The sequence below is a fragment of the Strix uralensis genome, chromosome 1, assembly GCF_047716275.1.
Source record: "Strix uralensis isolate ZFMK-TIS-50842 chromosome 1, bStrUra1, whole genome shotgun sequence".
Lineage (NCBI taxonomy): Eukaryota > Metazoa > Chordata > Aves > Strigiformes > Strigidae > Strix > Strix uralensis.
In genome coordinates this window covers 41463422-41487829 of record NC_133972.1, presented here as the reverse complement: position 1 = coordinate 41487829, position 24408 = coordinate 41463422, and the positions used below count along the sequence as shown (strand labels likewise).

The window sequence follows — 24408 nt, the reverse complement described above, 5'->3', positions numbered from 1 at the left end:
AAATATGTTTGTAATGAAGCATTTTATACACGAATACTATGGCTCAGTATCTTATACACTTTCAGCTATGCTTCCAGTTTCTTTTACAAGAAAATGCAGGAAAGTGTCATTACTATTTGTAATGGACTAATAGCCCAAGAGAAAAGTTGTATGTGATTAAACCCTGCACCTGTTTTGCTGATTTCATAGCTGTCCCTTTATTATTTTTTAAAACTATTGGATTTGAAGTACATTAAAGGGTCATATACCAAATGTACGTGCTTCCTGTTCAAGGGTGAGTGGTTGTTTCATGCTTTCTTTGTGAGTGCTCCTTCCCCAGGTCCTGCGCTGCAGCAGCAGCAGCACCTCCCACACTTACAGCAACTTGCTCCGTAATTCCAGCTGCAGCTGGAGAGCGTGCGTCTTCTGAGAGGGGCTCTTTCCAAGGCACTTGGTCAGAAGAGACATTTCTTTTCTGGAGCCTGCCCCATCCACAAAAGACCCAAAGTGTCCGTCACAGGCTGGAACAGCTTTCTGCAAATAAGTAGAAAGCTGAAATGAAGTCTCGGTGTTTCTGATGTGTATAAGAATTTTACTTTGAACAGGTTTTTTCCTGCAATAATTTTAACTTTCATCACTCATTAGTATCACATCACACTGATATTGAAACAAGCTGGAAGATTTTATAAATTGATGTATTTAATAGGAAACTTATGAAAATATGATTTTTATGAGGTATACCCAATGTTTCAGTTTAGAATTGCTGCCTATAAACTTGATAATTGTTTTCTTTAAAAAATCAGATATTAAAAGACAACATAAGAATGAATTCTTCCTTTCCATGACAAAAACACAGAAGCAGTCCTTCATTTTGGAAGCAATTAGTATGTTAGGAAGGTCATTATTGTAAAGCTATGCATTTGTCCCTACTAGTGACATGAATAAGCTAAGTGATCTTATGGTATTTGCTGTTGTCAAATTGGATTAGCATCTTAGGCAGGATAAGAATGTCATTAATGTGAAACAAAAATTAATTACTATGATAAGGCAATAAAACTTCTTTAATACTCCATGATCAGTAGCTTGAAAGAAACTTATAATTTCAATTTTAATTCCTTCCGTAAATATTTCCAGTTCCTACAGTCTCTGAATCTTTACCTTCTGTGATTATTTACAGACAAAGTGGAATTTACTCTTGGATGGGCATGCTGTAGAAACAAAGTGTTAAGAGTGACTCCATTTGCTTGCCATAATGTTTTCAGCATATGTATTAAGGAACTGTTGCACTATCCATCTTAAAATCAATGTGGAAGAGTTATGTTCTGGGAATTCCTTCTACTGTCCACTGAGTGCATCTTGTGTAAGCAAATTGTCTAACTTTCAGAGAGCTCAAACGCAAGAAAGATGAATCTGAGTCACAGTGGTTAAAATTAAGAGCGGTTCTGTATCAAACTGCATAGAAGTGAATTGATTAACTTTGGTCATACTTCATTCAGGCATATTTTAAGATTATGCTGTTTATGTATGCTGAATGTTGGTCAGCCACCTCAAGAGGCCTCAAAATAATACAGTACTTTAACCCAAACAGCTGTTTACAGGCAGGATGAGAATCTCCTTTAACTGATAGGTTCCACTGCTTATTAGAGAGAAACAGTGGCATTGATCACATTTGTATCTATAAATTCTACACCTGATTTATAAGAAGCATCATACTGGAAAGATTGTTGTTTTCTAGACAGCAGACAACCATTTGTATTTGGTCTTGTCCTGCAGTTTCGCTGTGGGTCTGCTTCTGGAGAACTATCTAGAGCTTTCAGTTGCTTGCATACAATCAAATGCACACTGAGAACTTAGAGTTCACAACAGCCCATTGTTCTTCCCTTTAAAATAGATATTTCTGTTTCAGTATAAGAGGGATACTATGTGAGAATATGTCAGTATTGAAGTATGAGGTCATATCTGTTGGAAATAAGGCACTTAAGTTAGGGTGGCACCTGCGTTTGGCTTTTGGCTATGAAGAGGCATGCTACCAACTTAGCATTCACAGCGCATCTTTCAAAGAACTGCCTTCTGCTATACTGTGGGACAAGTTCATCAGGCAGAACCACTGTTAGGCTAGCAGTACATATAGTTGCACATAGCAGAGGCTTTTCTCGCTCTGGAAAAGCCTCAGTATCTTCTGTTTCAAGAAAGTAGATACATTAGGTGAATTGATTTCAATACAAGTCAGCTTTTTGTGGAAGTAGTGAGAAGCACTTGGTTGTCTTCATCCCTTCCTGAACCACAGAAGCCTGCCTATGTTGCAGAACAAGTATGATGCCTTCATGGCAGGTTGAGCAGGCATGCTGAGTGCTACTTCCTTTATACTTTTCAAACATACAGCAGTACTTCTGAGGCAACAAGCTCCAGGATTATATAATCTGGTAGACTTTGATTGACTAGTGGTGACTTCTGAATTTTAGCATGAGAATTCACATCTTCACAATACTCTGTGAGGAACTTGCTTCACATCTTCCAACACCAAAAAACTTCATTAAAGAAACCTACTGTTGGTCAGAAATAAAGTCATACTGCTTTTTTCATAATAACATTCCAGCTAGCTGTAAGTGTGTGGCTTAGAAATTTCAGCAAGTCAGCCACATATGCTTGAGTGTGCCACTCAAAGAGTATGAAAAAAATTAACTGCAGAGTATCTACTGCTTAATTTTGCAGGGGTTGATAGATCACTGGTTCATAAACATTAATGTAGAAAGTTGGAGAACGATGCACAAGCTATGGAGGAGATCTGACCTTTTATATGTTTGGACAGGCATGACATTTTGTAGTCAATTGACTCTTCTTATCCTTTCATGCCCTGGGTTATGAAATCATATGCCCTGAGGAAAGGAAATTCAATTATGCATTTAACATTTTTGGATTGGTGGGGAATATGCATCTGGCGTGATGAAAGCAGGATGGTTTTATCTATAAAAGTTAGTTACAAAAATTATCTCAGTTGATATCAATGTGATCACAACCTGCTCTATTCGTCAGAAAATCTGTAACACTTGAGACAAAGGCTGCTATTATCACTGTTAGAATCTAAATCTTTTTCCAGAGTGATGAAATATTAATGTGATGGGAGTTCTAAAATATTAAAAAATTTGGCTTATGAAGGTGATGATAGAAATCTGTCACTGTGTCCAAAAAGGATTTAGGGGCAACAGCTGACCTAACAGTTTACTAGCAAATAGACCAGTACCATGCAACTTGAGTTCTCCACTCCACTCCACCCCATCCCAACCCCACCAAAATGTTTCAGTTTTTGACAATTCCTTTTGTGTGAAAAGACTGGAAGCTTAATTTTCCAGGTACAGAAGAAAAATAAAATAAATAAAATAAAATATAAAATAAAATAAAATTAAACTAAACTAAACTAAACTAAACTAAAATAAAATAAAATAAAATAAAATAAAATAAAATAAAATAAAATAAAACACTGGAATGAGCGGTAACTGGGTGCTGCTAAGCAAGGACTACTGATTTAGTCATGGACTAGTTGTCTTCCCAAATGAGAGAATAAGGACTGAAGTCTGGCAACTGCTGTTATTGGCTATGGACTAGACAGGTGGACTGTCATTTAAAACAAGCAAGCAAACAAGCTGAACACATAGGCAGTTGGAAAATTAATTTCTGTATTGTATCCTTTCATCTGAAATGTCCAATTTTTAGACTCCCAGTCACTCATGGTGAGGTGGATAAAGTCAGAACTCAACAGAATAAACCTCTCCGAAAACAGGACTCCTGGCCTGAAAGGTCTTTATGACATGAATGAGTTGAAAGTTACATTTATCAGTGAAATATTCCGTGCCTCTGTCAACCATTACAAAATGGGCTCCATAGGTGGTGGTTTTCTGGTTGGAATATATTGCTGTAGTCTCCGCACATGTTTCTAAGTTTTCAGAGAGACTGGCGCCTGTTTCAGTTTTTCCTCTTGGATTCCTTTAAATGCCAGATTAGAGGAAAAATTATGATTCAGAATTTTAAAAAAGCAAAACAACTGCCAGATATTTCCTTTCTAGGAAAATCTCCTTAGCTCCCCTACCTTGAACATAAGTGGTAAACTGTTATTTCTACCTTATCCTTCTACCAAGAGAAGACAGTCTTTTAAGGAAGTAGACAGAGAACAACAACAAAGAAAGAAGAGCTTGTGTCTAAAGGAAAGAATACTGAGAAGATTTTAAGCATTATCCTAAGGATCTTTCAGGAACTTTCCTGGTTAAAAAGATGAGAATTTTGTGAAGTAGACTGTCAAAGCTAGAAGGAAACAAGCCCGAAGATGGTGAAACATCCACCAAAGGGTGAAGTTCTACACATCTTGAGAAGACAGCAAAAGGAAATAGTTTGTGGGAGGAAGGTGTCACGGCCTTGACACATGTTATTTTCACCTGCTTTTGTCTAAAGCTATCAGCTCAAAACAAAACAACCAAATGGGCATGGAGAAAATTCTCTTTTATTCTTCATATTAATGGATAAGACCTTGAAAATGAAAAAATATATTTGGGACTTTACCTAAGAAGTAGGGGAGGGCGGTGTTGCATTTAATGAAACTGTTCAGACAACATAATAGTCGTAGCTCTCACCTCAATCACTCAGAGAAACAACAGGAAGAAGACAATCACAGATACAGCCTGTATTTTTACATAGGCCAGGAATGCAAATCCTTTTCATTAAGCAAGAATACTAGCTTACTACTGAGAGCCAGTGCAGGCAAAGTACAGTTCAACTCACCTTGGAAGGAATATTGACAGGAAATGTTTTCCATTTTCTTGGGTCTTCTGCCTCCTTCCTGCACACTTTTGTGCTTCTACCAGCTTAACTTGAAATATCCTGTATCCTTATATCTTGTGAGAAATTGCAGAAATTATTAAGGAACAATTAAGTTTCTGTGGAGAAGTGTGTAAAACTGACAAGTTTGGTTATGCAAAAGAAACTACTTCAAGAAAATGTTGGCTTCACAAATGATAGAAAATACCATTTCCTTTTTGCCAGCGGTAGCCAGCTGAGAACTTAGCATGGATCCCCAGACTACACAATTGACTTGAGTTACCTACCTTTGGCTTATATTTGTTGTGTTTTCCCACCCTGACGGAGAGCTGAAGGCTGTTAGAGTGAGCTGCCAGTGAGCACTCGATTCACTTGCTTTGTGCTTTCTGCAGATTCTGAGTTGTAGGACTGTAATCCATTAGTTTACTGAAATCTGCTTTTAATTTGGATAGGTACCGTTTTCTTTCTCCAGCTCCTACTCAAGGCATGAGTTAAAGACAGAAACCTCTATGAACAGATACTAGTTTGGCTAGGATAAAAAGGTATGTGGCACTGAATATTGTGATGGGAATATTTTAGTGGTATGTTTTCATCATGTTTAAGTTGCTTAAAGATTGTTGGGGTTTTATTTTTGGTTTAAATACCTGGTGAATCTCACTGTACTGACAGAAAGTCTGACATCCCATCCTCAAGCAATGAGCAGCAATGTTGTGTTGTCTTTGAGTCATCAATGCACCCAGAGCTTCTGCAAGGCAGACACGGTGATAGTGGTGATAGTGGTTTTCTGTCCTTTCTTTGCCTGGCATCCACAAGTGTCTGTCATTTTCAGGACATTGTTGACGTTGCTTCCTGTGGTTAATCAGTCTAAGAAAGAAAAAACAGAAGTAGCAATGTTCATTGACTAGGAAATTATTGTTTTCCATGGCGGTAAAATATGAATAAGGGTTTTCTGAACAGGCTTCTGTCTGCTGTGGGGCAGCTGTTTAAGGTAGGCATGGGTGCTTTGGCCGATAGAAAAGAGGAGATAATACCTGCTAATGAGGGAGCTCTTGCTAAATAGGGCAGCTTACACACTTATGGGCTGCACCAGCAAAGTACCTAATGCTGTAATAACCTACAAATCCAAGCTATTCAAGTTGGGATAAGTGTTACAATCAATTATTGTGACTTTCAATAGAGTGCCTGTTCTTCTTCTTTTTGTCAGACTTAGCCTCTTATCTGCCTTGTTGAGTCATGTCTTGATGTGTGATAATTATATCCAGTCGTAGCTAGTTCTGAATGCTGGTTTGTATGAAGCTATCTGTGGGTTAAACTTCTCAGTTAATGAGGAGCTGACTGTGTGGGATTGGATTACCGCCTGGATTAGATTTCTAACGCAATTCATTTCCAGGCATCCTCTTTCAGTATTTTCACTACACTTTAGTCTATATTAAGGTGGAAATTGGATTAAAAGGACAAAGCGTGAAGTCATTTGCTGAAGCAAGCAGAGTGTTAGTGCCAAATTTTGTATAAAAGGATGCTTCTGAAAGGGCTGCGGGTCTCTCTTCTAATCCATGGAGAATCCTGCCGCCTCTGAGTTTAAGGACTTCATTTCCAAATACAATGCACAGGGGGTACATAAACCCCTGTTAAACAGTTCATTTTGTGCATTCATCTCTTGTTTGTTTACGGTATTAAAAATGTTGTTTTCAGCCTGGAACAATCCCATTCATGCAGAAATCACTTTGTAAATGTAAATACTGTATTAGTGGCAGCTCTGTTCAGAGCAAGTATTTTAACCTGTTGGGCAATACCAATAGCTGTATTTAAAGTTTTAAATATACAAAAGAAAATTCTGCCTTTTATCTTTCTCAAGGAAATAAAGATTTTCAAGAGGACAAATTGGTTATATAGAGAGACAGTGCTCACTATATCTGAAAATGTTGTGTTGCCAGGGCAAATGAATTATTGCTGTTCTTGGATGAAGGGAATGTTGTGTGTGAAACTTCCACTGTCCATTGAGTAAACAGGAAGGTTTGAATTGTAAGCACAAGACAGGACATAAATGATACATTTTAAAAATCTAAAATCAGAAACAAAATATCTGAAAGACTGTGCACCCAAAGATGTAATTCTGGACCACAACCTTAACAATTATCATCACATGATGCAAGACAGCCTAAATATGAAAGTATATTCACATGGAAAAAAGTGATCTAACTCAAGCTGACCACTGCAGCTTTCACAGAGAGGATATTGACTACCACTTAAATGCTATTAGGATGTGGTCTTCCTTGGAGAGCAGGTACTTGTCCTTCTGAAAAAGAGGAATAGACACATCAATTTCATTTGACCCTGCTGGCTGATGTACTAGTGCTGACTTGGTAGTTACTTCCTTATTTCATTATGTTTTAAAAATTGACTCCATTCTCTTTTCATCATTCCAAACCAGACACCTTTTTTATGCATTGCCTTCTGATTGCTCTCAAAGCATCTTTCCAATTAAATAATTTCCTGATAAAAAACAAGTTTATGTGAAGTAGAACTGTTTTTCATATGCTTTATAGCTTGCTGCATATTATACCATATCGTGTATCATAAAATTCCTACTATTAATGGTTGTTTACTTTTCCTAGAGACAAAAAATATGCATCAGAATTTAAAACCAGACAATTTCTTGCAATAACTGAACTCGTTTTATGTTGTCTTTGCTGGTTTCAGAAGGAACAGGTGTTGTTCTGCACTAGAAAAGTTAAGGCTTTTGAAGCCTTCTGTACTTTCTGAATGTAATAACAATGACAGCACTTAACACATATATAAATCTTTTCATGCATAGAGCTCCATCCTGACACTGAAAGTATTATTATTCACATTTTACGGATAAGTTCTTTAATGTAGCAGCAAGTTCAATTTCCACACCCCCCAGGCCCAATATGTATTATAGTAGGGGGACAAATGTCAGAGATTTGACCTGAGAAATTCCTCATCTGAGTCTCAGACCTTGCTTTACTATGGACACATGCACTAGCTTTATCCTGGCTTCTATTAGTGACCCTCCTCTAGATTATAAATCCTATTATGTACCACTCCTCCATTTCTTCCTCTTCTCCAGTGACATTTTCCAGCTCATTATCCAGAGGTTTTCTCAGCTTTCTCCACACACCATGCTTCGTATAGGGAGTTCTTACCTTGACCTCAACTCTGTGTCACCCACAGAAGCACACCTCTAGAGACTGATTCCTCAAGGCCCAGTACTGTTTTGATAAAATATCTACAATAACTGTCTGATTTTTTATGTTTGTCCTGTGTAGTCAGTATATTTGTTTTATAAAGAAATATAAAATATTTCTATATGAAATAGTTTTATATACATTTTGGTGATAATCAGTTTTTTATCATTCTTCATTTATTAGCTACACGTGGCACAAAAATGTGATTGAGATACATGCCCATTATCCTGACCCACTTAGCTTTTATGATGTTTTACTTCTTGTCCTCTTGTCATTTTTTTTCATAAATTATTTTAGACTCTGCAAGATCAGACTCTCCAGATGTGTTTGTACAGGATGTGTCATGATATGACTTGGCCAAGATTCAGATTATTGAGTAGTAGTACAGTTAAATAAATATTATATTGATATATTGCCATTTATCAAATTGAACAGCAAAATCTTCAAAGGAGCTAGAGACCTTTCTATATCTAGGTGTTAAAAAGGCATCATGTTGGGGGTTTTGAATGGACAGGGGAAGCAACAGCTAACAAAATTTTTCAGGTTTTGCTTTTTTGAGAACTTACCTCCTGAAAGGTACAGCTAGATGAGAGGAAGCAGGCAAAATGAGTTGTATCAAATACTAGGTAGTATTTGCCACAGGAGAACATGAGCTTGTTTTTTCTACATAACGTTTTTTTTTTTACTCCCTGCTCTGTTTTGTGATTAAAGGAGACATATGTAATAAACAGAAAATAATTAAATCGTTACTGGCTGTTAACTCTTAGAATCGTGATATCCAATTCCTCAAGCTCCTGTATGTGCAGAAAGAGAAAAGCCAATGAATAAAGCCAGACAAATAGATTGCAACTAAGTAAAATGAATGAATATGTAAGCCTTTGCTTGATATTGTTAGGTAACACTGACAGTTACGAGAGCAGTTGTTGTACAGGAGCAGAGAGCAGCAACTACTGAACATTGCTGCGGGGCTATTGCTGACCCTACTTAAGGTGCTGGGCAGAAGCTCTAGAGGCAGCTGTTTGGCAGCACTCGGATTTCAGGAAAAAATAGCCCTCTGAAAATAGGCTCAACTTCCTCTTAATTACCCATAATTTAATTGCCATGCTTGATCCAAGGCCTGTTTAATTCCAGTATTCTATTCCAGAGAAGCCTTGTTCTACTGTATTTCATACATAATCCCAGTAAATAGTACTGTTCAGGTCAGTGATCAGATGAGTTGAATGTAACGATGCATGTATACGTGTTTGCAAATTGTGGCCCTTAATGGTTGTGAAGAATATTATGTCTTGGAAACTCTGTGATATAATGTAAAGGGAGACAAAAAACCTGAGTGAGTAGTCTTCTGAGGAATGGAGTTTAGTGAGCTTCAAAAGGAGTTTCAATGAAATATATTAAGTGGCCTCAGTGTTTTCAGGAAAAAGTAGATAAATAATGATTTATAATGTGAGTTCTGTAATGAGCTCTTCTACCATAAATATGCAAAACACTAATTAGTTATAACCAAATTTCCCTAGCTTTGGGAATCTTTTAGAATACAGCCTTTTAGTAATTGAATCACATCAAAGTATTTTTTCTCCCACTCTTCTAACAAAGCTATGTGTGGTTTGTTGGAGGGCAGACAGAGATGGGAAGCAAGCTGTTGACAAACCAAAAGATGACTTTGATGTAGTAGAGTGAAACAGTAACTTCTAAATTTTTTAGAAGGAAATGCACCATGAACCTGTACGGAACCCTATTTGTGGTGACTACCGGCACCAAGGTGAGGTCTGTCAATTTGATTCTAAGTTTCTGAAAGGCAACTACGTTTTTCTTTTTTTAACGAAGTATATAAATATTGTTAGAGAAAAAGTTTTGGAAGGATATCAGATTGTGTTTAGAGGCAGATGCTGCTTTTATAGGGCAGGTTTTTGTAAAGTTCCTTTTGATGATAGTACTAGCTTAAATGGTTGGACATTGCATTATTTCCAGTTGAAAGAGTTTCATCAGATTCTGACTTCAAAAAATTACAGTAAAGCAACATTGCTATCATGACAAATTACCAAAACATCCCTCAGTATACCCACTGAATTAAATAACATTTGGCTTTAGAATCTTACTTGGAAATGCAAAGATGAGTGGAAGTTGAAGAGAATTCATTCTACTGTTAAAGCTAATACATTCATTTTTTAATTTAGAAACTGATCAGCTTGAAACTGTTTAAACCTTGGTATATTAAATGTTACAATTTTGACTCAAAATTGACTGTGTTTATTACCAATACACCCTTGATGATTCAAATACAGCTGATTTGATCTGTTGTATGAACAGGACTGTTCAGGCATCATTGCAGGATCAGAACAGTAAGTGCTATCTTCAAATACAGAAATAAAGGCAAAATATAAAACCAAACAAATCTACAAGCCTTCCTTTGCCATCAAATCAACTGAGTTCCAAGTTCTAAAGACAGAGATTTCTTGTCTTGTTTGATTTCAGGTCCATAGCTAAATGTTTGGGCTATATTGTCAAATTAAAAGTATGTTTATATAGCTTGTAAAGGAATGATTTTGACTTCTGGGTAGGTCTGCAGTGCTAATGTTAATTTAGATTAAATGAATGATATCAGTAGCGAAGGTGTAAGTCTTCCATGAGGGATTGTACCTGGGTTGTTAGCATGAAGATGTGGATCTGGTCCTAGCCTAGAATGTTCTTTTGGGGATTTTATTAGATGGATGTTGAAATCATTGAAACATCTGTCTAGTTATATTTGTTGGATTCTGAATTTAAATGTCAGTATGTGTTTTGGGGGACCTACTGAAAGAACTTGTGGGTTTTTTTAAAAAGCAAAGTCTCTTACATCTCTGATTTCTTCATCAGTAGCACAGGTTCTGTTTGCTGTCATAGTCTATCCTCCATCTACTTCTACAGCTTCGTCTATTTCTATCAGTTTTGTTTGCAACTTCATGGATTGTGACTAAATACAGGCATTCAGTATTGCAACAAATATAAAGCCATTTTTTACAGCATTTACTTATATCACATTTTGAAAAATAGGTGACTAAAATAAAGGCCTTTTCCATGTTGTTCAGACTCCTGTGTCATCATATTAACTCCATTGAAAGATCCATCTTTTATGCCTCGAGCCTGAATAGAATTTCATGGCTGTACTCAGGTGAAATGTTCTGAAGAAATATAAAAGAAGGAAGAAGAAAGCTTTCTGAATTGTTAGCTATCACATTATAGCAGTATTTTCATGAATTCCCAAGTTATTAAATTTATAATACTGCAGTAGACTTTTTCTAATTAAATGTGCATTTTCTTTTGTCATAAGGAAAGAAAAAACTTTGGTTATGTTTTTTACAGTAATTTAATTAAGCATTTCCTGTAAGTTCATTTCAGTATCTATCATGGCTCACTAAAGTTGGAATTCAGTATAGAATGTTAGGTTATTTGCCCTTTGTCTTAGATGAAATAAGAATCCTAAATATGCAGAGTCATGAAATTTAATTGTGTTCCTCAATTGCTTATTCAATGCTTTGGAAACCTGAATCAAGAAATACTGAAGAAGAGGGCCAAAGGTTGTTAAATGTAGCGAGTAACACAGATTTTGAACTTTACTTAATGAACCGAGTGTTTATTACTATGAAACAAATGCATCATTTAAAGAATTATGGTGGAAATGTAAAACATTAAAACTCTAATTAATTTTGGTCAGAAGCATGCAATGCACTCATTTTTCCTAAAACATTTTCATTAGGGTCTAGATTTTCTCCGTTACTGAGATAAATTTATTCCTTTCATACAGTAGGGCTATCTTTTGCCATTAAAAACTTGTACTTCAATGATGTTTAGAGTGTAAGCAGCATGTCTTGATTGTAGCTTACAGAAGCATTTTTCTAGAACTGAGTTATGCCTACTTTTCCATTTAATGTTATTAATCATTTTGGAAACAAAGAATTTTCAGACCTCTCAATAAAAGACTGTCTATAGCCAAACTTACTTATGAAAACAGTTAAAGCATGAAAAAAATCTTCAGCTATCATTTAGTAACTACCAAGATACATGTACAGCCTAACAACTGAGCAGTTAAAAATTAGCTGTTTTTTTTTTATTAACCAGTACTTAGAAATAAAATTATTTAAAAGGGCTATTAATTCCTTATTGTTGGCCTGAGCACCTTATATTCTCGTTTAACTATTGTAAAAAGAAGCCATTTTATTTCTTAGTATCAAGAATACAAACATGAAGAAGTTTTGCTTCTTATAATTTAGTAAGTGTATAGTGTAAATATGGTGGAAACATAACCATGAATATTTAAAATCATCTTTATTTGATTAGAGTATGCATTTCTAGGCTATGGAGTATTATTCTGTAGTAGTATTATGAATATATATGAAGTGTAACTTTCTATTTTAATTTATAATTCATAAAAATAATTATTATATTGCCACATAAGTAGAAAATGCTACTGTGGTTTCCGTATGTATGTTTATATATGCACAGATGTAAGTATTATAACTGAGTGACAAATTTGCCTTAGAAATGATCAGGACAGCATCAGTCTTGAAGTCTTGAAAACTAATGCAAATGTGCACTCTGAGACCAGAGTGGAAATTAAGGAGGCCTGTCCCATACAGGCACAGTACAATCCCATTAAAGTTGCTTTTCATCTATTTCTTATTTGATGTTTCAGGTTTGTGATATCTAAACATTTACAGATACAGTCTAAAGTTCATAAATCTAAACTTTTAAAGACTCAAGTTGTTCAAGAGGAAATTTTCCTCTACTTTCTTCAAGGAGAACCAGATGAACTTGTAAAACAATGGTTGGGTTTCAAGCACCACCTGCCCTGAAGAGCATCCCAACTGTAGTGGCAGTCAGCCAAAAGGGCCACTCAGTGGAATGGTTGCCTCCTAAAAAAAGAGAGAAACAGATGGAAGATTTGAAATCTGGCATGAAATTCCACTTCTGTACTAAGCATTAAATGAAATTTGACTGTAAGGGTTCTTGCAATGGTACGTTTATCTCTATAATCAGAATTAGAAACAAGGAAATAGAAAATACAGAACACTGACAAACATTTCAAAAAGACTTAAAGTTCTTGTACCATTGCAAGTTAAAGGAAAGTGTTTGTGATAAACATGCAGCTGCTTGTAGCTTCTTAAGAGCTTTAGTATAAAAATAATTCTCCTAGTCTTGCATTGCCACCTAGAGCACTCTCCCGCGTACTGCATCGGTGAAGGATATCAACAGTTAAACATTGCTCTTTTTACTGAACAAAATGGGGTGGAAAGCTGCTTCCAGTTAATTGATGTCATGTTTACTTACATTATAATGTTAGTTCATTCATAGCCTCCATTTTTTAATGTACCAGATCAGCAGAGATTTCGTTGTAGGAATTTGGTGGGCTTTGACAGTAAGAATTAATGCAGATGAGCATTAAAAGTTACGACTGTCAGCTTGCCAGTGGTCCCAGAGGGGGCATTTTCTTGATGGCTGCTTCAGAATACTTCATGAAGCAAATGTCAAACTTGTCAAGGCTGTCACTATGAAAATGATCCATGTAGCAAGGGTCTCCTTTTCTTGGGAAACAAACAGCTGCCTTATCACTGCAGAGCTACAGTGACAGAAAACTGTCATCTATCACAAGAAATTTATATTTGCTTCTAATATCCATTGGTAAAGAACTGTTCCAGTTGTACTCTGTATTTTTGCACCACTCTTCATTATAAGGGTTGTCAGGAATACATTTGAAGAAGACAGCATAGACTTTGAAAGAAAAATAACTTTTGAATTTAGGTGCCGAATGCTCACCTTTTGCCGATTTAACAGAGAGATTGATTTAACAACCAATTTTTGCCTGAAACTCATTCTCCTCCAAATTTGGCCTATGACATTGGAAAGCTAGACTTTAACATACACAAAAAAAACCTCTCATAGTTTCTAAAGTCCCTTTTTCCTGATATGTGTTTGAAGAGTGTTAAAAGTATTTTTACCTACTTGCAAATGGCGTTTTGCTAGCTAGAATCTGTGAGGCAGGAGAAGAAATAACAGTTGGACACCTTCACCGTAGCTTAGTATATTAGTCATATTAGAGCTCTTTTGGGTTAAGATACTATGAAAAGTAATAGTATCTGAATTTGGTCCTGAGTGCTTTTGAGCTGATATTTCTAGATTATGTGATAGCATAGAGAACCCTTTAGTCATTCCTCATGTAGTAGGATATATTTGTGGTTTGCATACTTTTTTATTATTCAGATGTTCATTTACATCATGTTGTAATATAAAGCTATTTATTAAGTTTAGAATAAGGGTTACAGTTTGCAAAGCACAAAAAAGCAAGTTTATTTTATTAAGTGTACCTTTGCAATGCAACTTTAGAAATTACAGGTGTGGTGTAATGCACAAATCTGTGAATTTCTAGCACAGTTAATTGAGGTGTGATCTGTTCGACATACAGAATTAGTGTCAGATTCCCTGTAGAGTTAAGAATTGTCTAATCCACTGTTATCTTCCAGATTTCATTTCATTAACTAATGGAATAAAAAGAAATTCTCAGACATATTGAATGAGATTGCTTGGAGGGGGGAAAAAGAGAAAGAGACACTCAAAAGCTTATTTCTAGGCTTTTTTTTTTTTTTTTTTTCCCCAATGCCAGAATTTGTCTACAGGGGAATATTCTGGAATAATTACTGCAAATTTAACTTTCCCCGTGGGACCTGTTATTCTTTGCTTGGAGCACCATTTGTAGTTGACCTTGAACATGTTTTCAAAGGGGATGAAGTTATATGACAGTCTTCTTCAACTGTCAGATCAAAATTTTCAGACATAGGATCTTAAAAGTGAGCTTCTTACCTTTAGTTTTTGGCACCTAAAGATATCTCAGCTGCTCACGGCTTGGATGGGCACACGCTTCGCTGGGTAAAAAGCTGGCTGGATGGCCAGGCCCAAAGAGTTGTGGTGAACAGAGTTAAATCCAGTTGGCGGCCAGTCACGAGTGGTGTCCCCCAGGGCTTGGTTTTGGGGCCACTCCTGTTTAACATCTTTATTGATGATCTAGATGAGGGGTTCGAGTGCACCCTCAGTAAGTTTGCAGATGACACCAAGTTGGGTGGGAGTGTTGATCTGCTCGAGGGTAGGGAGGCTCTGCAGAGGGATCTGGACAGGCTGGAGCGATGGGCTAAGGCCAACTGTAGGAGTTTCAATAAGGCCAAATGCCGGGTGCTGCACTTCGGCCACAACAACCCCCAGCAGCGCTACAGGCTTGGGGAGGCGTGGCTGGAGAGCTGCCAGTCAGAGAGGGACCTGGGGGTGTTGATTGACAGCCGGCTGAACATGAGCCAGCAGTGTGCCCAGGTGGCCAAGAAGGCCAATGGTATCCTGGCTTGTATCAGAAATAGCGTGGCCAGCAGGGACAGGGAAGTGATCTTACCCCTGTACTGGGCACTGGTGAGAGGCCGCACCTCGATTCCTGTGTTCAGTTTTGGTTCCTCACTACAAAAAGGACATTGAATTACTCAAGCGTGTCCAAAGAAGGGCAACAAAGCTGGTGAAGGGTCTGGAGCACATGTCGTACGAGGAGCGGCTGAGGGAACTGGGGTTGTTTAGTGTGGAGAAGAGGAGTCTGAGGGGAGACCTCATCACCCTCTATAACTACCTGAAGGGAGGTTGCAGAAAGCTGGGGATGAACCTCTTTAACCAAGTAATAAGCGATAGAACAAGAGGTAATGACCTCAAGTTGCACCAGGGAAGGTTTAGACTAGATATTAGGAAGCATTTATTTCCAGAACGGGTTGTTAGGCATTGGAATGGGCTGCCCAGGGAGGTGGTGGAGTCCCCATCCCTGGAGGTGTTTAAGAGTAGGGTCGACTTAGCGCTGAGGGATATGGTGTAGATGGGAACTGTTAATGTTGGGTTGATGGTTGGACTGGATGATCTTCAAGGTCTTTTCCAACCTAGACAATTCTGTGATTCTGTGAAGTATTCCCATTAAGTTCAGTAAAGCTATTGAATGCTCAATACTTTAATAATAATTCACAAGACTTCTTTAGGTAGCAGATTGTAGGATCAAGAATTTAAAACTGAGACCAGACTGAGACCTTAGGACATTTGAAGACATCCATAGAGCATCCAAAGGACCCTTTAATCCAATACCTTGTTTCCATCAGGGAAAAGGTGGGATGCTTGGGGAAAGGATGTGTGAGAAAAGCAGAGGTGGAAGGTCCATCAGTGTCACCAGGACACCAATGAGGTGTCCAGTCACAGAATCACAGAATCATCTAGGTTGGAAAAGACCTTGAAGATGACCTCGTTCAACCCTTAACCTAACATTGACAGTTCTCAACTACACCATATCCCTAAGCGCTATGTCAACCCGAAATCATCAGTGTCATCAGTGGCTTAAAGAGCTCCTGAGCTGACATTTCATTTCAGTGTGTTGGGTTTAACAGCACTTTCTAATGTCCTTTGTACTTTTCTTTATCACTGTTAGTTTTGTAAATCTGAAAGAATGGCAATTCCAGATAAATAAATTTCATTCATTTCAACATGAAAGTAATATTTGGGCTGTTAAATGCACTCTTTCAGTAAGAACAGTAATACAGTCTTGAGGGATTCTCTTCCCTTTGCTACTCTTACAAGTCACCAGATCTGTGCTGAGGCATCTTGTAGGTGAGCATGTTCAAAATTCACCATATAATATTCAAGTCTATGGTTGTCTGTAGTCAGAAAAGTTACTGAGAGATGTTTGATTTGTTACATCTGTTAGCAAAAACTACTTTGATTGTTGAAGATATTAACACCAAAATGGCTGTTCTCTGTTACAGGATTTTTAGTACAGAAAACACTAGATGGTGGAGTCATAGGTGACTGGAAGCAAAATAAATAATAACATAAAATAGAGATGTGAGACATTAATAGAAATAATGTCAACTGAATTTCTGTGAAACAGAGACTGGAATTCAGTATTTCATCTTCTGTGTAGCCACTGGTAATAGCAACTTTACACACGGTCATCATCACTGTTTTTTAACAGGTAACATGAAAATAAAAGGTTTTCCTTTGCTGTGTGTCAGAATTAAAAACATTATAATGATGATAACGATAGGTGGTAATTAGTAAAACAAATATATTAAATATGTTTAATCTGCAGTCTGTTTGGCATAATTCCTTGATAATTAGGCTGTATACGCTATTTAGCTGAAAATTCAAACATTATTAATGACAATAGAAACTCCAACCAGTTCAATATTCTATGTGCAATCATTGGGATGTGTCTTGGGCTATTAAAAAAAAAGATAAAACATTTCATAGAAATTTTGCCTTGTCAGCAAACTGAAATAATAGTGAGTCTTCGCATCTTGGAGTATGGGTAATATGTGTGCTCTAAATTGCCAGTTCAAATCTTTCCCAAGTATACTGGCAGTGATATTGCAATTATTATTTACTGGAGTTGACATCTCAAAATTTTCTGATAATTTTCAGTCATTAGTAAGTTTGCCATTCTCAGGCCACTGCTGTCACTTCTTTTCTGGCAGAAAGCTGCATGAGTGCCAGAACTGGTGGTTCATACTTTCCAGTGTTCCCTGCTAATCATTTCTGCCATCTCTTTTGTGCTGGCACTGTTGTTCATGTGGCAGTGCACAGGTCTAGGAACTGATCTGGCTGAAGACATATCTGACAAAGAAAAAGTTTTCTGCCCTTGATAATTCATACTACGTGAAAGTTCAACCATCATTACTCTGTGTTTTGCACAGCAGTCACCCATGTTCAGAGATACTAAACTTAGATTTCTGCTTAAAAATGTTGTTGAAAAACAGAGATAGAGCAAAAGTGCCTCTACAAAATTAAGATGTCCTGTGTGGAGCATGGTTTAATATAGTACTATACAGAAAGCTTTTGTGCATAAAAATATTAAAATAACAAAAAATAACAAAATATCAGTCAGGAACCTGGATGACTTGTGTGTAGGAATGTGCCCACATAAGTCCAATTTATACTCTACTGGTAGATTTAACCTGTTTGAATATGTTTTATCTGGTTGAAGCAACAGTAGATGAACAAATGAAAGAGTATTGGTACTGCAAAATATCCCAAGGCGGATGCTTCCATCTTGAGTATTCACACAGAACAAATCCTGGACTTGCCATAGCCACTCAGCCATCATTTCTGCATCTCAGAAAACACTGATCACTGCAGCTGCTGCTGTAACCTAGGAAATCTGCCAGAGAGCAAGCATGACCTTACAGAGCACAGAATTACAACATTTCAAGTCTACACAAAGCCAGAATATTCTGTTACAAAACCTCTTTCACTGGATAAAACCTTTCTGTCCACAAAAAATAGACTCAGGAAGCTGATGTTCAGTATTGAGCCTAATATCTCTTCACCCTCTTGTAGTCCTCAGTGAAGGTATGACCCTGTAGTCTCTGAAATTTCTGCATGCTCCCTCTATTAGGAGAGGAAGCCCTAAGCAATGTCAAGTGTGCTGGGAAAAGAATGATTGTGTAGGGTTTATATTACCTGTATGAGGGAGTACAAGTCAGGACATTCTAATAATGGCAGGCTGTGTGCTAGGGAGGTGGATTAGTTGGCATTGAGGTCAGTAGGAAAACAACTTCTGCAGGTAAGGACCTTCAGAAATATGCAGATTTGCTGTTCTTTTGTTAACAGGTCCTTCATGAAAGAACCTGGATGGTTTTCTATAGCAGCCAAAAGTTTCTGTGGGCGGCTTTTTTATTCAGAGATATTCATTGTCACCTGTAAGCAGTACATCTAATCTTAGTTACACACTGCTCTTGTGTCATTTCCTGTTCTGCCTTGCCTTTATTTTCTTTAGAAGTTTGACCTTAGTGTGTGTACTATATATTACACTCTCTTGAAAATATGCTACACTTGTAATTTCAACAAATCAACGATCTGTTTTCACACACATGCACCATGTTTCCTCACCTGAACTAAAGGAGCAACAAGGCTCACTACATGTTTTAAAGGTAATTGAAGAGATGACAGTCCAGAAAGATAAGGGTAAAAGCTTTTAGCCTTTAGTGGTCAGTCATGTAAATATTTCCCAGTGCCTATCCTATCTCCAGAAGCGGGGAGGATTTAGAAGCAAAATGGAGTGTATGTTTCTTTAATAGAACAACTAGCTTTTCCATTTTATTTTAGTGTTGTGTAACATAATACGAGACCATATTTTTTAAATGAGATGTTTCCATTGCTCTTCTATTTTGTGCTGCCCATGTGATCTTCCTATATATTTTATACCTCTAAATCTTTGTTATAATTATCCTTACAAAACACCCTTTTATGATGAAAGGAGGTCTAGGATGCAAAAAGATAAAGTTATTTTCCTAGAAGAATGAAGGTGCTGTTTTAAAGCAGGAAGCTGCACCCTGGGTTCCTGGGTCCCACCTAGTGTCCCTGACATTTCCTTTCTCTCAACTGTTGACTTGGGATGAGTGCTGTTACAGCCGCCAGGATGCTTCTTCATTCCCAAATGTCTATTCATTTCTTATTCCTTGTGGTTTTGGAATGAGGAAAATTATCTGTATATTGAATTAAAATGCAGGCCATACTTTGAATGGGTGATAAGGACTGTTCATGATACGATGGGTTGCAAGTTGCCTTATGAAACCATTTTCTCAATCTTCCATAATTTATACTTTGGAGGTCACGATTTTGTACTGGACACAAAATAGTATCCATTCCTATGGAAACAGGCATTATGATGTCACTTCATTTTTTCAGTGAGATCCAAAGGAACCTGTAGTGAATTATGAGACCTACTCTTGGAGCTGAAGCTGTAGAATATTGTAAGCATGCTGCTGCCTGACATGCTCATGTTTCCTATTTTAGACCTGACTGATCTTCAGATAACATATGGTGGTACAAGTAATTGGAAAATTGGCAGACCTGTCAAGAAAATATGCTAGATGGGACAAAAATACGATGCTGCAGCACATAAAGTGTCTCTGAAGTTAAATTTATTGTCTTTTATCAAATAGTGAAGTAAACGTATCTGGTCTCAAAAAAATGAAACGTTTTTCAATGGCAGATGCTTTTCAAAAGTAATTTTTAGAGCAATGATGAAAGTTCTTGCATTCAAAAGTAATTTAGTGGAAATCTCTGGTCAAGAACAAAGGAAAGGTGTATAATACTATCTGCTGCAGATGTTTGAATATTTTGTAATCCATGTATGGTTTAGTAATTTCTTTATGTAACCATCCAGTAAATTGGTCAGTGAATACTTACTCATTAAATTATTCTTATACTATAAATGTAGGTGATTACGCTTGTTTAAAGTTATTATAATTTCTATTTCACCTCTTGAGCAAAAACAAATGCTTGAATAAATGACATTTTTTGCTTATTTTGGTGCTTATTGGTCAGGCAAAGGATGGCAAAACTCTGCACAGAATTCTATACATATGCCTAAGTACAAAAAGTGTACTTCTTCAATGAGTTGATTAATGTTCAGGTTTTCATTTTCTTTTACAGGAAGATGAAAATGAAGCTGAGGCAGAAAATCCATCTCAGGAGCTGAATCTGGAACAGAAAAAATCAAAAAAATAGGAGATCGCTGTCTTGTTTGAAATATTTGCAAGTTGTGTAACAGTGATTATAGTTTCTCATTGTAAAATTAACAAAAAAAGTTCTCAATAAAGTCATTGAAAATTAAATTCATGCTGCACTGGGGAATTAATTAAGTAGCTCCTGGTGATATTCTTGATTGCATTAAAAGCTGAATTATCAGAACTGAGCACCATACCAATGAAATTCTAAAAGCTTTTTGAACACGGTACAGAAAGCTGATGGGTTTTTCATCACTAATAGCATTTACTAACCAAACAGGTCAATTTTTTTTTTTTTTTTACTCTACAAAGCAATGTTATCCTTAAAGGATAGTTATAACTCATAGATATTTTAGTATTTCTGAGCAAGAGCTTTGATTCTTAAAAGTTAGATAAATGTGTTCTACTAAATGAGTTCTGAAATTTCTTCTGATCAGTGATTAAAATAAATGTTGCTGAGGACCGGGTGGAGGCAAGGATTTTTTGGCATGTACAGTATGTTTTCATAAGTAATTAGTTTTACATGTTTGTATCTCATGTGATTTTTAATTGTTTTCATGTTACATTATCATTTTCTTCCATGTAAACCTTTTCCATCTTCACATGATCATTGTCTTTTAATGAATGTCACGTTTTTGTCTTGATTAGGACATCCTATCCAGGTCTAATTCCTTCATGCCAATCTTTCCATTATGACAGAATAAAATAACTTCTTGCTGTGTCATTAGACCTTTAAGTGAGCAGAGAAAATCTAAAATAAAAAACTTTTATTCCTATACTCATCATTTTGATTTCCAATTTACATCTGCTTTTTAGCCTGTGCAGGTCAGTAAATGGGAAGATTAGTACAAGAAACTCAGATGTAGATTTATGGCTCGATAGTTTCACAGATTGCAATGAAGAAACCAAAAATCTTACTGATTCTGTTTTAGGATTAAAGCAACACTCACTGAATTCCCTTGAGGGAAGTTTATCTTGCTCTAGGAGAAATGAATCATCTTCAATTGAAAAAGTTCACCTCTTTTCCCACTCTTTTATATTTTTACTGTTATTCTGTATATAGAGTGTTAAATCAGATTGTAAATAGTATTAATCTTCAAGTTTATCCTGTCTGTATAAATTATAGTTTCAGCTATTTTAAAAACAACATGCCTGTGCGTAAGCAATATCTTTTACAAATTCTTTTCTGGTTCATGAGGTTCAAATCTGTGTAGCTCATGGACAAATTTCAATCACAATTACTCTACAGGAGTTTAATAACACTAGATCTCATTTTAACGAATGCAGCTATCATGTAAATTAGCATATAAAATAAATTCAGCATTGGTCTGTTTGGTGCAGATCATCCACTGTAACCATCTCAGAAAGGGGGGGGGGGGGTGGGATATGATTTTGACTTCACTGCAGTGCAAGAGACAGATTTAGGAAAGAGAGAAGCACAGATTTAGCATGCAGGACCTTATGGACTGTTCTCTGGACAACGGTGTGTAGGATCACAAGGAAGATGAGAATGAAGTGAAAATTTTTCCTTTTTTTCAGGCTAACCCAAAAAGCCAAGGTCAATCCTCAGAGCTTAGTATTCATCAGGATCTGAAGAAAGGGCAGGTTTGCCATTGGAAAGGGCTGAAAGGCCTCTGAATTTTAAAGGACAGAACAAATGACTTATAAGAAAAGGTGAGAGAATTAGGTTTCACACAGGACTTACACAAAGGTAGGATAATGTCAGGGGGAGTTACTGGCTAGGATGGATTATGGCCATGTCTTGGCCTCTCTGCCTACCCCCATCCCCTGTGCACTTGGTTTATCCACCCAAATTATCCTATCCAAAATTAGCAGATAGGATCTAATTTGTGCAAAATACTCTATTTCTATTCCATCCATGGCAGCAAGTTTGTCTTTTCGCTGTGAGTCTAAGCTCTGTGACAGCCTGGGACTGTAAGGGTGCATAAGATGAGAAAGGTGGTTATTCAGTGTTCAGGTTTTTTATGAAAATATATTACTTGGCTCTCAGACACCTGAGTGAGAAAAATGGTACAGACATTGAAAGATACAGAGGCTTCCATTTGATGCGTAATGCTGATGAGCTTAAAAGGAGTGTTCTGTATCTTTCCTAAATTCTTAAAAATTTAATGAGCAAGTACAATTACGTAAATCATATTTCTAGTTAACTCCTTTTTCAGAAATCCAACATATGTCATCAGAAGTCTACAGTCAGGATTGATACATAGAAACCAGTCCCTTGGTTAAGTTATTTGTATTCAGAATTCAAATACCAGAATTTAGAGATTTTCACTGCAAAATAATATTAATCAGCACTGTATCATAATCAGCTGGGTTTGAGATGAAGTGAGACAAATGTGACTGAATCAAAATACAGTCCTAACTTCATCCCTTTCAGAAAAATGGAGGAGACCTATTTAATGACATATAGACATTTTTACTAAACAGAGGGGGTTTTAACTGATAAAGATCAAATAAAAACTATACAAAATAGGTGACTGTTTCCTTTATCTTGATTCTGATCTAGTTAAAATTTGCAGCCGAATGGATTTTTTATATATTCTTGAGTTTTCAGAATACCAGTATGGATTTTCTTTTTTTTTTTTCCAATGTCTGGAGGTAAAGCAGATGGTTACAACAGTCCTACATGACTATGACATGATGCTGCTGAGTGTTACTCTTCATCATAACTAAGTTGAAAACCTGATGCAGAATATTGTGGCTTTTGTTAAAGCTATGTCCACACTGCAGTCAAACACAACCCAGCTTGGATACTGAAAGCAACCTAGCTTCTGTAGGGTGGAACTCAAACCATTATCTGAAGATGCTCAAAGGCTAACTTAGAGATGGGATGAGCAAATGTTTAGACAGCTTTAATTCAGCTGATTACAGGCATTTTTATGGAGCGGTATATTCCTTATATGTAAACATACACAGACACCCCTATGTACATGAGGCCGAGCAGCCAGTTATAATGTCCTTTTTATTTTGTTCTCTCTCCCTCTCTGCAGTTATTTAATAGTAAGGCTCTGAAAGTCTAGATGAAGAACTATTTGTTTCCCACCCCATCCGTCTCATGCTTGGCAGTGGTGGTGCACCCAGTTGGGAATTGCAGTTTTCTGGTTTGCACCAGTGATAGCTATTTTAGGGTGGCTTCGGGGATAATTGTTTTCCATGCTTGAAGAGAAACTGTCATTTTCCTCATATTAAAGCAAATTTACTGCTTTTTCTGCAGTTTATGATGGATTACTGTTGGGTTTTGTTCAGTCCTCCATGTTTGCTCTTTCCCCCCTGTGGAACAGTGGGATATCGAGCATTTTGTGGACTCTGACACTGTGTTTTCTGCTACAGACAATCACTTCACCTTCAGATAAGAGCAAATTTGTCTATGACTATAATTTTTTATTTTAGAAAATAATTTCTGACCTTTCCACTGGCTGTTAGGTTTCTGCACTGCTCCCTCATGTGGGGGTCAGCAACCTGAGGTGTGGGAGTTCTTATCAATCACCCACAGAGTAACGTTTCTGATTTATGAGAGTGTGGTTTATGTTGTATCATAAATAGAGGTGCAATAGTCTGCTCTTAGTTAAAATTAATTTCCTTAGTATATTACCTAGTTGTCGTCATGCAAGGATTCTTATTCTGAATGCTACATTCTCACATTAAAGATAGGAGTCCACATGACTGGTATGAGCCAAAAAAGCAAAGCTACTTTTGACACATATGCTGTTAATCTCCTGTTTGTAGCTCCACAGACATTGAAATAGTTGGATGTAAAATGTTGTGCAGTCATAAGTATTCTATACACACCAGATATATCTTGGTATTTTAATCCCAGTATATGTGTAACTTCTTACTGGTTAAAA

At 36.8% G+C, this 24408-nt stretch overlaps 1 protein-coding gene across 1 annotated transcript in view; it reads left to right on the top strand.

The window, feature by feature from the left end:
• Nucleotides 1-20650, top strand: part of PHF14 (PHD finger protein 14) — a 173149-nt gene extending 152499 nt beyond the window's left edge. Inside the window, 1 exon segment of the mRNA XM_074863630.1 lies at nt 20469-20650. Coding sequence (XP_074719731.1) covers nt 20469-20543 — 75 coding nt within the window. The 3' untranslated portion in view covers nt 20544-20650.
• The last annotated feature ends 3758 nt before the right edge of the window (nt 20651-24408 follow it).